At 47.0% G+C, this 16,080-nt stretch overlaps 1 protein-coding gene across 3 annotated transcripts in view; it reads left to right on the top strand.

Moving 5' to 3' along the window:
• The first annotated feature begins 29 nt into the window (after positions 1-29).
• The window catches only part of Atg2 (Autophagy-related 2), a 114,581-nt gene continuing 98,530 nt past the window's right edge, over positions 30-16,080 (top strand). For all 3 annotated transcript variants that reach the window (XM_077681366.1, XM_077681368.1, XM_077681367.1), the window contains exon 1: positions 30-337. In XM_077681366.1, the coding sequence (XP_077537492.1) occupies positions 173-337 (165 nt within the window). In that variant the 5' untranslated portion in view covers positions 30-172. The remainder of the gene's footprint in view (positions 338-16,080) is intronic.

Here is a 16,080-nt window from a genome sequence, read left to right on the forward strand (position 1 = left end):
GTATCGACTTGTGGGGTCGCTAGTGTCGCGCGCCTGACGAAAAAAATCCCTGATGTCACGAGCAGAATGGCGTGTTGTTGTTTACTGAATTTTGTTTCTCAGTACAGCTGATCGCTGCAGCCCTGTTAAGACCGTGAATATGTTGAGCTGAGGTCGGGCCTTCCATCGCACGATGCCGTGGCTCAACTGGTCCGATGCCATCAAGAAGAGAATCTGTCGGTACCTGCTGCAGCGGTACCTGGGCCAGTTTCTCCAAGAAAAGCTCACCCTCGACCAACTCTCCGTGGACCTCTACAATGGCAAGGGCCGAATCAGCGACGTCTGCCTCGATGTCAAGGTGATTGCACGGGTCACTCCCCATTTTTTCAGCGCGTTCTCTGCAATTTCGCTAAAGCAGACGGTAACCGCGCTGGCAAAAAACACACGCCACCCTGCTGTTGCTCAGAGGTGACCAAGTCCATTTTTTCATTGTGTCCGCTCGCCAGCTTTGGCAAGCCGTGAAACGAAATTGCGAGCTCTTATTACGAAGAAAAAACAATGTTCTCTCCACGTGAGCATTTATAGGCGTACGAAGGTAGCAACGCGGGGAAGGGCTATGAAACAAAGCGTAGTGGCGATTGCCAAATCATCCGCCCATGTCCAGGCACGTTTGGTCGATACGGGCGAGTACTGGCTGTTGCTTTTACACGGTCCCGTTTTACTTCCGACGCTCGATTCGATGCACGTTTCGCGTTATTTGTGGACCGCTAATGAGTCTCACTGAGTTGGTGGTGGCTTCGCGAAAGCGCCTCGCTACTACCATTGTTTTGGCGTCGTCCCAGTACGCACGCTCGGCGCTTAGAGATAGCGTAGTAGCTGTCAGCTGGGGAAATTGCGTCGCCACGTGAAGGGAGGGGGGAAACAGTACTCTGAGGACGTTGTTGTTATGCGCGCAGTGGCCCAAGGCTACGCTTTGCCGCCCTTTGCCATGGGGTAGGTGTGGCGATTTCGTGCGGGGCGGGCGAACGTTTGGTGGGATATCCTGGGCTACTTTCTGGTCGTGAGAAATTGTTGGGGGGATTGCTTGGCGACCGAACGCTTTTTTCACGCCTGCCTGAGATAGCCTAGCTGGCAACCAGTATTTCCTAACTTGCTGGTTGCGCAAAGCTTGGTCCCAAATTTTTTTTGGCAGCGCTTGTAGTTTTCGTCTGGTCGTCTGGGTTACAGAATTGCGTCCTCTTTACTTTACGTTCCAAAACATTTTCCGTCCTCACCATGTTGACGTCTGATTTGTTGGGTGAACCTTGTTTGGTCAATTAACCACACCCTCTTCCCCCCCGTCTCAGCTAGAGCGAAGCAGCTCGTAAAATTTTACGACTTCCTCTATGTTGCGTCAAGGCGAAGGCAAATGAGTATTTCTCCAAAGCAACTGTGGCGGGTTTTCAGAGGGCACTTTAATGCGAAAGAAACAGAACGATGTCTCATTTAATGGAGATAAAATGCCTAGAAGGAACTACTACGTAAATGTACTGTAGCAGTCAGTCATACAGCTCTGAATTGGCTATCGTGACACATCTTTACTTGCATCACAAGGTTTCATCTTGTCTAGTCAGTATCCTGCCATATCTAGAAAAAACTTATCAGGTTGGTGCGAATGGTTGTGCCGAAACAAAACATTGTATCTACAAAGGCCCTTAACCACATAATTGCCTCTGGCAATCTTCTTGCCAGCTTGAAGGAAGGTGGTGCAAACGTCTCCTTTCTATCCGTTGCGTTGTGCATAAACAGAAGCAGGTGTAAGTGCAGATTTCTTTCCTTTTTCAGACCTCGTCTCCGTTGTGTATTGTCCCAAATGCTTTATTTGAATTTCATCGCGAAAGCTGTTGAAGCTTCGTATATTCACCAGTTGTCGACTTCGCTTTTTGTTTTCTTTTTTTAAGCCGTGCCACCAACCAAATTGCATTTTAGGCACGTGCATACTGCCGTCATTTGTTTAGTTGACGTTTCCAGCACTCCATCAAAAAAATGTTACTCGGCTGGCAATGAAGACAGGTGGCTACATTTTTTATGCTTCTCATCGTACGGACAAAAGTATATGAACTACAAGAGGGTTTTAAGGCTTTAATCTTTAGATGAGACGACTAGCACAGAGTCCCTTTGTGTGACAATGTGGCTCGTGGCAGGTGTCACACATACCCATTCATGGCAAATGATCGGCGCTGGCTGCGTTTCTCTATTCTTTAAATCAGAATGGCGCCAGTGACGGTTTTTTTTACAACACTAACGTCCATGAATCTGTGCAAAGGATTACACAAACCAGTCAGCAAGCTACGATTCCTGTGAATTCCCACTTTAGAAGGGAGTTAACTTGTCAGCAAAAACAAAAGTTGTTCTGGTCGATGTAATGCAAGGCCAGCTTCAGTGCAGTCAAAAATAGTGGGGGAGCCTTGCAATTCCTGGAGCTACAGTATTGTCATTGTGGCTTATCTAATGTATGCCTTAGATAATATCTCACAGTGTACAGTTCTTGTGATGATCCTACTATCCAACAAAAGCCCGAACTGCCCCCATTATGCTTATCTCGAATCAAGATGCATTAAGCAGTTCAATTCGTGGCACATGTTATCAAGCTGGTCTGAGTTTGCGTAGTGTGAGTGTATGTCACGTTGATAAGCTTTACTTGTGGGTTGCTGTCTAACACAGGCTTGCTTGAATCTTCACAAAAGCAATGCTATTGCAACCATAGATAGCTCTATCCCCCATTTTGTGCTTTTTTTATTATTACTCTTGCCTTTTCTTTTTTTTCCCCCAACAGCACTTTAAGATCTTCTCTTAAAAAAAAAACGATACTTTAGATGCTAACCGTGGCGTGAGAATAATTTGCAATAAAGCGAGGATTCTGGTCGCGAGAAAATGAAGCAATACTCTTAAATTTGTAGAGAACAAACAAATACCATACGAGGTCTACCATGGAAAAGCGAATATTTCTAGCAGAAAAAAAAAAAAAAAACGCGTAGGAAGTCCCGCGCGAGAAGGCCTTCAGCTGTCCAGATCTGCCCACCCTACTTCGCTAGAGCAATGACCTCTCCTTCAGGCTCAAGATGGCTTTGTTCAAGATCCCCAGTGCTGGGTCTTGTACAAGATCCCCAAGGGGTCGTCAGAACCCGTTTTCCGGGATGCGAGAGAGCTAGGCCTCCTTGGAGAACCGATTAGTTCCGCGGGGTCCTGTTGTACTCCAAGAGTGGGGGAGTGTGTTGAAAGGGTAATAGGGTCTTTACTTTGGAGAGCAGTGAACTTTCCGGCCATGCTTGCGTCGCAGGTGCAGGACAAAGGCGCGTGTAGGCGCATTTCTTATTCCGCGCTGCCCACTGAAAACGGGTTCGTAGACTACCGGAAAAGGATCCTGTCCAGTTTTTTTTTTTTTTAATTTTATTTTCTTTACCTCACTCGGACAACAGAAAAATCCCAGCAATCAGTACACACGAGAAAGCGCGTTTAAGTTTTCGTATTGCAATGTCGTACGCAGTTTTTTTTTTTTTCTTGACGGGAGGTAGCAAATATTGTCCCTATCTAGTCGCAGGTTCTTCGTTGAACTAAACTGTTAATGCTGAATTCTGGCGAATTCGCCCAGTTCATTTGCCTGTGTCTGCGAACGGGATTCCGGTTCCGGTTATCAGGGAAGTTGTAACGGCTGTTGTAAATTGCGAGTGCCGCCAACTCCCGTGAAACCGCTTGCCGATGTTCCGACTGCTGTCGTCGTAATTAGATCAACAGCAAGTAACAGATACCAGTTCTGGCGGCTACACGCGAAAGAGGCAAATACACCAACCAAGGGCGTTTATTCAAAGCGGTCCCAACGTTTCGGAGCCAACTCCGGAGCCAACTCGGAGCCTCCGCCAACACAAAAACGACGTTCTCAAGTCCGACACTCAGCGCAGTGCATTGGCCGAGCACTGCGAAAAAGCTGACCACCGGATTAACTTTGACGGCGCGCAGGTGATTGGCACCGAAACGAATTACTCACAAAGATTACTGCTTGAGTCCTGGCACATACAAGGGAACCGGCAGGGCCTGAACAGATCCCTCGGAGCCCTTCCCACCATCTACGCCCACGGCCTCCGACGCGCAAGGGAAAGAATCCTGTAAGAAAAAAGAAAAAGAAGACACCTATATAACCGCTGCTTCTTGTCGTACATAGTCACCCCTGATGAAGGAGCCGAGTTGGCTCCGAAACGTTGGGACCGCTTTGAATAAACGCCCTTGGTTGGTGTATTTGCCTCTTAAGTTTAACCCAACCAGACAGAGTTCTGTCGAAGATGTTCACATTCACGCGAAAATCTGTACGCGTCTGTGATAGGCGTGCCGAACGGTTTGTAAAATCAGTTGCGCATTGCTTTCAACCACCGCGTGTTTTGCTTTGGGTACACGAAATAACGAGAAAAAAAAAACAAAAAAAAACATTGGAAATACTCTTTGCTACGAAAATTTCGTGGCGGAAAAAAATTAACCCCACGAAATCCATTGAGTTTTGGGAAAGTTAGAGCAGTTTACGTCCGAACCGATTAGTTTTTTATATCGATGTAGCAGACAACTGCGCTCAAGCGCGCGGGCCCTAGCAGACGACGCTACTTGAATTTCCGCTTGCCTTCTGCGCAGACGATAAAAAGAAAAGAAAATTCAGAAGTGCTCATGCGAATAATAGAGTATACAGTAAGAAACTATATGATGCGAATGCTTCAGATTCTTTCTCCGCATGAGCGGCTGGTATTTCAAAATGCGGGCATAAACGTACTTCACGTCCATGTTGGCCCCCATCTTGACAGGCGTTGCTTTTTTTTTTTTTTTTTTTTTTTTGCTTACGCGCATAGAGTTAATACTGCTTACGCGTGCATGTCTCATTGATGAGTGTGAAGTCATGGCAGAAAGCTTGATGCGCGGTGTTAGTGAGCATTTCGCCTCTGCTCATCAAATACGAACTCATCATCGCTGCTGTAATTATTACTCTTTTTGGCGTAAATCGTTATCGAAACCTAGGACGTGTTTGTGTTAGATACCCGCCTGCCCGCCTGAGACGCTTTTAAGTCGTTCCCCCCCCCCCCCCCCCCCCCTTTTTTTTTCTCCTCTTTTTTTTTCATCTCTATTGGATGGCGTGAGCAGGGATTTATTTCTTCCTGGTGTTAGCGCTGCATCCTTTGAATCCCCGAAAGCGGCAGTAACCGGCGTTCTATTAAAACCAACTTACACCGCGATGATGTGTTCGCGTGCGTGAGTCGCCCGCCACGTCAGTCTCGACAACGTGCAAGAACGCACGTGGCGCCTTCTGCAGACAGGCACTCCGCTGTCGCGCGCTGCTCCATCGCATTTCCCCGTCTTTATTTCCCTCCCCGAACTGCCCGTCATGCGGCAGGGATCCGGACATTTCGGTGCACGGACATTTCGGTGCGCGGATACTTCGGTGCAGGACGTCTCGGTGCGGAATTTTTGGTGCACGGGGTGTATCAGGCATTCTTTTAACATCTGAGCTTTAAAGGAGCCATGAAGACAAAATACAAGTTGGGTTTATTAGAAAGACTGCTTAGTCCCGATAACAATGATACCAATATCATCGTAATCTTCGAAAAAATAACGGAGATATTAAAGAAAACGTGTGAAGCAGTCGCGACCCCCTAGCCAATTTCCCGCAACTTTTCTATGACGTCACGGAACCTTGTTTATGCGATTCGCGGCCACCTAACTGACCTGTCGCGACGACACATGACTGGACGTCTGTAATGGGGCCTCTAGTTCCATTTGACCGCATCACTTGAATGCTAACGGGCAGTTAACGCACTGAAAATTATATTTTATTGTTGGCCCGTATGACGTCATTCTTGCTCATAACACGTCACTGTGGCGCAAAATTTGAAAGTCTTTAAATAGTTCTTGCTTTTTTTTCGTTAAAAAACATCTTTAGTGGCTCTAATGGAGCTGAGTGAGATACTGAATCCTAGTTCTTTCAAACTAAACGAAGTTGTATTTTCTCTTCATGGCTCTTTAATGTTGTCATTTCGTCAGTTGATATGATTTTACGTGGAAAGTTGTGTTTGCGCCGCCGTGCGTGGAAACGGACGCTAAACCGAGGTCCAGCATTAGCGCGTAAAACCCAATTTCGGTAGATGTCCAAAATTAACGCTTTAATTTACTTCTTTTGAACTTTTTTTTTTTGTTTTACCATTCATGTGAAAAACGATAATACTTTGAATGTTACCGAAGCGCTTTGATTTTACTTCACCCAATGCTTTTTTAGGACGCTGCTGCTTTTAGTCCAATCCTATCTCTCCTCCCCTCCCCGCCAAACCACCCCCCCCCAAAAAAAAAAAAAAAAAAGGAAACGAGCTATAAAAAAAATACCAGCCCCCTTGGTAGAGAGAGAGAGAGACGGGTGTCATTTGTGCTTCTCTGATACGTAAACCAAGCGTCGCTACGTAAACGGAAGCTCGAAAACTTGAAGACGACTGTCACAGCCTATTCAGCTTATTCAGTTTTCTTCTTATAATGGCAGAAACCAAGGAATGTGTAGGGTGTTCATGAATGCGGGACTTGAAGAGGTAATTGCCGATGATTCCGAGTCACTAGATCCAACGCGTCAGTAGATCCAACGAGTCATTACATCCATTCGTGGATCTAGTGACGCGTTGGATCTAGTGACTTGGTTGGATCTACGGACCCGTTGGATCTAGTGACCCGTTGGATCTAGTGACGCGTTGGATCTAATGACTCGGATGGATGTACAGACCCTTTGGATCGTATGACTCGTTGGATCTAGTGACTCGGTGGGTAGGAGGAGGGTAGTTAGGGCAGAAAACTTTTTTTCCCCCACTGCCTACCCTTCCCGCTTTTCAAAATGAACAAAAGGACGCCCCTCAGCTTACTGCTTTGGTAGCTGGTATGCTTTCTAGCGCTGCACGTCTTTATTTATTCTTTTTCCACAGCTCGTGGTGAGTTCGTAAGTGCACACAACACTTTCAAAAGAAAGGGGCAAAGTCTTTTCAGACTAACCACGCTGCGAGCACTCGGCTATCAGTCCGGGAGTAAGGAAGATAAAAAAAAAATTAGGAAAAAGGGGCGCGGCGACCACTGCAGATTAGTCACGGGGAAGTTCGCCTGCTACTGTGACGTTCATATGAAAAATTCCCCCGCATTTCCCCGAGGGGGAGAATGTGAAAGTGCGAATACACGGTTGTCGGCCCGCTTGCGGCGCTTGCGCTCGGCCCCCGCAGCCCACCGCCTCGCCGCCTTCTCTTCCATCTCTTCCATCGGGTTTGTAGTATCACGTGTACACCACGCAGTTATCAAGCCGCTATAACGCCGCTGAGTCGCCAACGCACGCCGCTGACGACGTAGTTTGAATGCGTTAAAGATATAAGGCGCGTCAACACTGATATCACCGTCGCGTCCGTGGCTTGATCGGTAGAGCGTCGCGCTGCGGCCGCAAAGTCCTCGGATCGAAACCTGGCGCCGGATGCTGTTTTTCTTTATACGCCTCGAGATTCGCGATCGCTGCGCCGCCTGCCGCCGCTTCTCCGCGGCGTTTGCGGGATTAGCGCTGCGTGGCTGATATGTGGTCATGCAGTGTTTTGGTTTTCTTTCGCTTCTCTTTGCCTTTCCGCGCTCTAAACAACTTGTTATGGTGACGTCTGTAAGCTAACTGCACTTTTAGGGCACTTAAAAAAACAGCTGCGTCTTGGTAGAGCGCTCTAACGCCAACAGGAGCTACCCGGGGAGGCGGTTCTGCGCGCTTCTTGGCCGCTCTTGCGGGCGTCGGCGATGGCAGCAGCATATCACCGCTGTCACCTTCGAACACGTCAGCACAAGTGAATTCTATTTATTGTCGCCTCGTTTAGACCTGATATTGGCACTGTACGAGGTTGGTTCGTTTTGCAGCGCAGACAACAAATGCGGCTTTGCTTCGAATATGTACGTCGTAGAAAAATATGTTTCGGGGACGTGATAATCCAATAGCTGACAAAAACTTGTGCCTTTTATGGTAATATAAGCCACGCGACAATGTTAAGCACAGAAAAGAAAATATTAAGTCAGATATGTGCCCACTCATGCCTTATAGTAAGAACCAAGGTATATGTTAATGAAACCACGGGAAAATGAATGGTCTGCAGAAAGGAGAATAGTCGTACGGGAATAAAAAAAAAAAAACGAGTGCAGCTTCTGAAATGCTAAAGACGTTTGTTTGAGCAAGGTAGTATTCAACAGACCAACTAGATGCGAAATGCACTGATATTTCGCTAGACATGGGGGGGGGGGGGGGGGGGCTGAGGAGGAGGACGCTCAACTATCGTTGTTTACAAATGCGGAGTGAAATCAACGAATGAACGTTTTAGTAATCACACACACAAGCTGCGTGTTCCCTTTTCGTTTGTTTTTCGCCTTGAAAAACGGCTGATCACTCGGCGGACTCATTTTTTGAAGAATACAGGGTAGGCAGTTCACAAGCGATACGAGGTGTCGTTGGAAGAGTTGATTGATTGATTGCAGGGTTTAACGCGCCGACGCAACGGAGACGATAAGGCATGCCGTAGTGGAGGCTCCGGATTAATTTTGACCACCTAGAGCCTTAACGCGCGCCGAAATCTCGTACACACGGGCTCGTTGGAAGAGTGTCGTATCTGATAAGGGTCTCTGATTTCGGTTTATGCTAGATTCTGCAGTCTCCCTGTGTCATGACTCATATGACGGTGTTTCGAAGAAGAGTTTGGTCACGGACGCGGATTACTCTATAAGCCCATCTTCGCGCTTCTCGTGGAGGATAAATGTAACAGATGAATCTTTGCGAGCGCTCACCTCGGGACAAGACGACCCAGCATTAAATTTGTCGTCGTGTGCTGACTCCGGAGTGTAATTTTGCATTATCCGTCGTACTTCTTTGGTACAATGTTTGTGAAACTTATGCCGCATTGGCTTGTTCATGGCACTGATCAATATCTGATGTGTGATATTGGCAGGCGTAACTTACATGCTGTCAGGTATGAGTGCTCCGCTAGATTTTCTAAGTGCACAAAGTCGATTCACATCATAGTGTGTATGGCCGCTACATGACCATCGGAGGAAACACTGCTTACGAAGACACAGTCATGAAATTTCAAGGCAGCGGAATTGCAATCAGCTGCATGCAAATTATGGCTTCGGGACGCCGGCCTGTGACACGCGCCCGGCGCTCATATAGATCTCACTAAGATCGCCTCATAAACGTTTATACTCTCGTGAACATACGCTTCCAAACAGAGTGCCTGCTTCACGTTATTCGGTATTTCGAACGCGGACAAACGGTAAATCGCTGTCTTGAACGAGCCCCAAAAGCTACGGCGACAGTGGGGAGCGGGCCGGGGACTCCCGCGCCTGCTTTTGAAGCGGGCCGCTAGGGGGATTTCAGTGGCGCCCCTACAGGCCGCGCTCGAGGCGTATAGAGGAGCACTGCGGACGCCGCCGACGCCGCCGACGCCGGCGGTGGATGGTTTGGGGTCGCTTATAAAGTGTATTCACACTTAAAAGGTACACGTGCCAGAGGTTGCGGGGGGACCGCGGGACGGGGATAGTTTGTGCACAGGTTCCCCGAAAGCCTGACTTCGGGTGGGGGAGGAGGGGGGGGGGGTTCTTTACTGTTAATTTTAGTTCGCCGTGGCAGCCGCTAGGAGGACCGGTGCTGGAGAGATAGGAGTCGTTGGATTTCTCTCTCTCTTTTTTTTTTACATTATCAGATATAATTATAATTTTCACAACTTAGGTTAGTTTTCGGTGGCCTTACTTTTTTCTGTTCCTTAGGTTGTGTTAGATTCGTTTACGTTAGGCTACTTTAGGGGAAGGCGAAGAAGTGCCAGACTACGGCGCCTAGTATATTCTAGGCACTAGAGCCCTACGGGGCGTTTTTCATCAAAACAACGCCTGTGGGCGTCGCTTTAGTGGGGGGCTTATAATACCATCGGACGGCATATAGACACAGCCTCATATAAATGCACTCGACTTCCTTGAAACAATTTTTCGTGTAATTATTTGTTGAGAATCGTTCCCAGATGACGTTTTCTTCTTTTTTTTCGGCATCTCCGGTTGCACTGGAAAAAAAACATGTATTGATCCTGCAGTAAAGTCTTCATGCAGACTTCAGACGTGGCCTACGTCGTCTTCCTGACATCAACCATGGCCGGAGCCCCGCTAGCCGAATTCCCGGTCCGCCGGACTCCTGATCTATTTCTTTGAAGCAGGGGCTTCATACGCGCGGCCCGCGGACCGCACGCGGCCCTCGGACCTTTTGATTCGAACCTATTTATTACAAATGTTCTTGTTCGCAATTCTGCATTATTTTAGGCGAGGGGATGGTTATGCGGCATTGCAAAAGCGACTGTTTATTTGTTGAATATTTGGTGGAATATTTCAACCTTTCGGAAGCTTCGCTTTAAAAACGCAGAAAGCCAAAACGAGCAACTTCAGCTGCGGTGCGCACAGTTGGTAGCAAAATGCGAAAGCTTTCTGCTCAGTCCTGCTCAGCTACTAGACAGCGAAGCTGTTACATACTAATGAAAATGATGTTACGAAAGGAGTTACAAAAGCGCTTTGAATTGCAATTTAGCAATACAGTTGACTCGCATTAATACGACCTCCATGAGGACCTCAAAAAGCATCGAACTAACACTGCTTTCAAATAAACAGAATCCCGCCATGGTGGCTCAGTGGCCAAGGCATTGTGCTGCTGGGCCCAATGACGCGGGTTCGATTCCCGGCCGCGGCGTCCGCTTTTTCGATGGAAGCGAAAACGCCGGTCGATATTTCGGCGCACGTTAAAGATTTCCATGTGGTCTAATTTATTCCGGAACCCTCCACTACGGCACGCCTCATCGCCTGCGAGGCGTCGGCGCGTTAAGCCTCATAATCAATCAATCAATCAATCAATCAATCAATCAATCAATCAATCAATCAATCAATCAATCAATCAATCAATCAATGAAACAGGAAGTACCACGAAAGCATTGCCATAACTACGCTACACGTGTTCCTTCTTGGTTTTGGTCGGAACCTCGACTTTCCTCGCAAATTCAAGCGCACGACATTGTTTGTCCTGAGTGTTAGGACTCATCGCTGTAGTTGGAGCTTGAAGCGTCCAGCACGCAATCTGCTTACACGGAGTTCTGTGCAGCAAAGAACGTACAAAGAACGTAGGGATGCGTACGTTGGCGCGAGTTTCAACGGAACTGGCTGCGCGCGGCCGCAGTTGCCTAGGCGCCGACATAACACGGTGCACGGTGGTGTTTTGGCGCCGAAAAATTTAAATTTAATTGAGAAATGACGGCCAAACATATGTTTTTATAAAAAATACCTTCCAGTTAGCCGACATAATTGGTTTTGGCTTCGAATTATCGGGCAATTTTTTCATTGAATTGCACGTATAATTGCCGAGACCAGCTAGAACATCACTTCAAGTTAACCGAAAATTCTAATTAGGCTTCTTTTAACTATGGAGAGCAGATTTTTATCTCGTTTGCGAGCGTATTGATCGGACGTAGTTCGAACGAGCCCAAGGAACACAATACGATTGTTATTTGCGATTTAAGCTATTTCTCAGTTCAATACAGTAATTAAATATGAAATGGCTGCAGTTTTATTCTAACAGACAAACATGAGGTTGCCTGTTTTACGTTGTTTTTGAGGCGCTAATGGAATGTCTTAGGAGCAGCGGCTTTATGTTCGTTCTATCAAAACTGCGACTGGTAAATTACCCGTGATATTGCCTAAGCTAAAACACCCCACGATCATGTAGCCGCCTCAGAAGTCAGACTTCATTTATATGTTTCGGGGTCTGCTTACCAAAACAAGAGTTACAGCCATTTTCTGTAACCATTCTCATCCCGTAGATGTTCACATGTTTACAACAAAAGAGAATTCCTCAACGCTTACCATTTCACTGTGAACCACCTAATTTCGACAAGTAAATGAACTCGCCGTGATGAAAGATCTGTCGGGCGGCACCATAATTTTTCCCGAGATGTCTACGCTCGATTTAAAGCTACAGCAGTTTCCCGAATAAGTTGGGGCTCTGTCGCAAATCGTAATCTGCTGAACGATCCTGCTGACATAACAGGGCAAAGTAGAAATGCACACGAGTGAGCGACTTACAGCTGCACTGTAAAAAATAACTTCATTGCCACCTACTCGCAAAAAAATGGGGTATAACAAATAGTTGAATAAAGGAAGACCAGGTGCAGCTTTCCGGCTTACTGCAATTTTTCCAGGTGTGATTACTATAAAGTTATTGAGCGCAGTGCAATGACTTCGCACAGCCAATGATGGGGCAGAAGCTTGCTTTGTGCACAGTTTCAAGTTTATAACTTTGTTCTCCAAGGCTTCATAGCCTTTGAAATATCCCTTTGAAGTGTATGAGTAGTAATTTTTGATATTTAATGACACGCAAACTATTCGGATTTTCATATCCGAGTCCACTGCTTGGTCAGTGCGAAATATCTCTTTTTCTTGTGAATTAGGTTCCCGCCCAGTTATATTTTTCAGCAGGAAAGCTGGGGAGGAATCAATAATAACAGAGTGATTGTTCGTTGATATTCCGTCTTGCACGCCAACTGGAGGTTGGGGTGGCTTTGCGCTTTCCGGGGGACTTCTCGTTGCCAAAGTAAAATGAGGGCCATGAAGACGAAGTTTGCAGTATGACAACGAAATTTATGCACGCATATTTTCATTTGTGCAAGACGGTAAAACAGGGGAAAGCATCCGTATTGACGACCTGGTAACAAATCCCTGTTCGGCAAATCCGATAGCGCAGAGCACCGCACACAAAAATACCGGAATACTGAAATATACGTCCACTCGCGGGGAAGGAGTTTTCCTTTTCACCCTCGCGTCTCTTATCCCTCGGTCGCCCACATCGCCCGCTTCGGCGTGTTCTTGGAAAACTGTGCATTGAGCTCCTGAATGGGTTGCCTTGGCTAGCGGACGCTGCAGCGCGCATTAATTTAAGCGACACGAATGGTAGCGGTGGCCCGATCCAAGTGCAACATGGTGCCAACAGGGGCGTGCATGGTGCCGGATTCGGCGAGCTCGTTCCCATGTGCCGAGAGAAATTCGAGGAGGGACAGGTGGCTGACCCTTAGGGCGAACGTCCATCGGGATCCAGAATCCAACATTTCAGGAATAAAAAAAAATAGAATAACACATTCGTTTTCGGGGTATTTTTACAAGGCCTTTTCGGTGCATGAACATACAATTACACGCACAGTTAAGCTCCCGCACATTCCAGTGTTGGTCGATTTCGGTCCCGGCATAATCGTAAGTGCACTCAATTTCTTCGGAACGATTTCTCCAGTAATTGTGTATTAAAGAGGGTTCCTCAATCGCGTTTATTGATTTGTCTTTGGGCAGTGTTTCAAAGATTTATTTGTCTAAAAACGTGGTCTGTTCTCTTATTGTAATATTTACGCATAATTATGAATCCGCATATTTTTTAAACGATTGAAATTGTAGTTATTTATTAAGGATCGTTCCTCAATCCTCTTTCATTTATTTACCTTGTAAACGTTCTTTGAATATCAGTGCTAACGACTGAAACGAATTACTGAAATTGTGAATTTGTGACGACTTAGTTATGCCCTCTGTTTATTTTTTTAATTGCGAAATGTATGCATATATAATTCACGGTTCAGTGCAAGTAGTTCATCAACCGGTTATTCGTGGATGCTAGTAAACAAAAACAAACCGATGAACACAACGACCACCCAATCCCGAGAAATACAAGCACGCGCGGTTCCTCCCTTTGAATGTAATGGCTCGTTGGATCTAGTGACTCGGTTGGATCTCTTGACTCGTTGGATCTTCTGACTCGGGCATCACGTGACCAAGTGGATCTCCTGACTCGTTGGATCTAATGACCCGTTGGATCTAGTGACCATAAGCGATTGCCGATGGGGTGATCGAAGGCAAAGAAAGAGCGATTCCTGGAGAGGGGGCGCCGTCTGTATAACCCCGACGCGCCGAAGGGTGTAGCCAGCAAGGTTGGTCCTTGAGGGGGGAGAGAGGGGCCAGCGCACGGTGGGCCAGCGATACTGGTCATTGTGTCCTCAGGGACCTTTTGGGTAGCTATTTGTAGCGCATTAGCCAGGTTGTGCGAGCTCATGGTGAATGTGTAGCTTTTAAATGCAGAGCATTTCTTAGCCTCGCCTGTTCCTGCGTCGGACGGTGTCAACAGTTTCGCGTCCGCAGCAGGTGCGCCTCTCCTGCTTCCCTCCTCTCTCTCAACAGCAGCTGGCGCGCGCATGCGTCGTAGTCAGCCCGTTCGCTCCGTCGCGGTCTCGGCCTAACAGGTGCGTGATAGCAGCGCGGTGGGTCGTGGAAGGGCGCGCGCTGCTTGCGCATGCGCGCTCTCCCCCCCCCTACTGCTCTCCCTCTACTGCGCGCGCTGCAAATATAGCGGCTAGCGGTCGCTCGTGTTTCAGTCACTGCGTTGCTCCTTCCTTCCTTGGTTGACGCTCGTGCCCACGTTTACTCGTGTCTGCTACTCCAGCATCACGGAAGAAGCGATGGAAGCAACACTGCCTTCAATCAGTACTGAGGCCCCAATGCTCTGCATTTACTGCATTTACTCGTGTTCCTCTCGCGGGAAGGCGCGGGAATTTTTTTTTTCTTGCATCAATGCTGTGACGTTTCGGAGGCCTGTAAGGTTTTCAGGGGAAACCGAAAATAATATGACTGAGAAAAATATCTGGGGGAGATCGAAACCTAAAGCCGGGGGTGGGAAGGGCGTGGGTGGAGGCTGGGACAAAGAATTGAAATGAGATGGAAGTATGCGTGCAACTACAAAACGAGGGTTGGTTTGCCCGATACGGGAATGAGGGGTATTTGAATACGCACAACCCGTACTAGCCTTACGAGAAGAAGAATTAAGAAGATATAGAAGCTGCAGCTGTTCAAAAAGGCCCGTTGTTTCTTCACGACAATATTGCCTGCAAAAAAGCTAGCGGCAACAGTGTCTGCAAATTCATTTTAGCGTGTCAGCGCAGCCTACATACAGCTTTTCATAGGATTTTCTGCTTTTTTGGGGGCAACCGAATGTTTTTAAAGCTGCTTTGTTTGGATAGTGAGTGTGCCTTTCATTTATAAAATAACTACATAAAAATACGTTACACCATCATAAACACTGGCTAATCGTCTTAGCTGATTTGTGTGCCTCAAAAAGAGTGAATATAAGTTAAATTGTCGTAAATTATAAAACGAATATAAAATATGTCGTAAATAGAAAATAAATAGTCGCAAATTAAAAAAAAAAGTGCGGAAGAGTTAATCACTCGGCTGCATAAAAGGTGTTCTCTGAACAAGATAGTAAACAAATATATACGAATGTTTCATTTCTAACAATACGTGGCAAGAATCAAACACGGCATCAATCTAAAAATGCAATCACTGCACTAGATTGTTGTCCATAACCCATGTTATGTGGAAATAAAAATATAACGGCTGTTTCAAACAAGCAAGCACCGATAATTCAATCGCCGAAAAGTTTTCGCACCGAAATGTCCGCGCACCGATATGTCCGCGCACCGAAATGTCCTAGACCCCATGCGGCATTCCCGCCACCTTATAATATATATCCCCACACCGTGTGGGCTTGTCCCAGTGATCGTTTTCTCTCCATCACCTGCGACGAGCGCTGGGAGAGGGCGCTGGGTAGCTCTGATCCGGAGGTTCAAGCCTCCCTGACGAAACGGGCTGCCATTGTCGCCGCCAGGCTAAAGCCAGCGGCCACCGCGTCCCCGTAACAGAGCTTGGCTAAATAAAGTTTACCTCCCCCTCCTCCTCCATAATTGCATTTCTCGCGCTGCTTCGCGAAAAAAAAGGCTGTAAAACGAGGCCCAGAAAGAAAATATTCGACGTAAAATAAAAATAAGCGAGCGTCACGCTTGTTTGATGGAATAAAAATTGCGACCCTTCCTCTTTCGTTGCTCTAATTAATTTATTTAGCATTGTAACTGATTGTGGGGTGAACGCGATCCGTAGCACTGTACGCAAGCAGGACAGCTTCGGGGAAAGATGTACTGGATGATTAAGTATAAATAG

This window comes from Haemaphysalis longicornis, unplaced genomic scaffold (genome assembly GCF_048455015.1).
Source record: "Haemaphysalis longicornis isolate Haplotype H1 unplaced genomic scaffold, Haemaphysalis longicornis Haplotype H1 scaffold_8, whole genome shotgun sequence".
In the NCBI taxonomy this organism is placed as follows: domain Eukaryota; kingdom Metazoa; phylum Arthropoda; class Arachnida; order Ixodida; family Ixodidae; genus Haemaphysalis; species Haemaphysalis longicornis.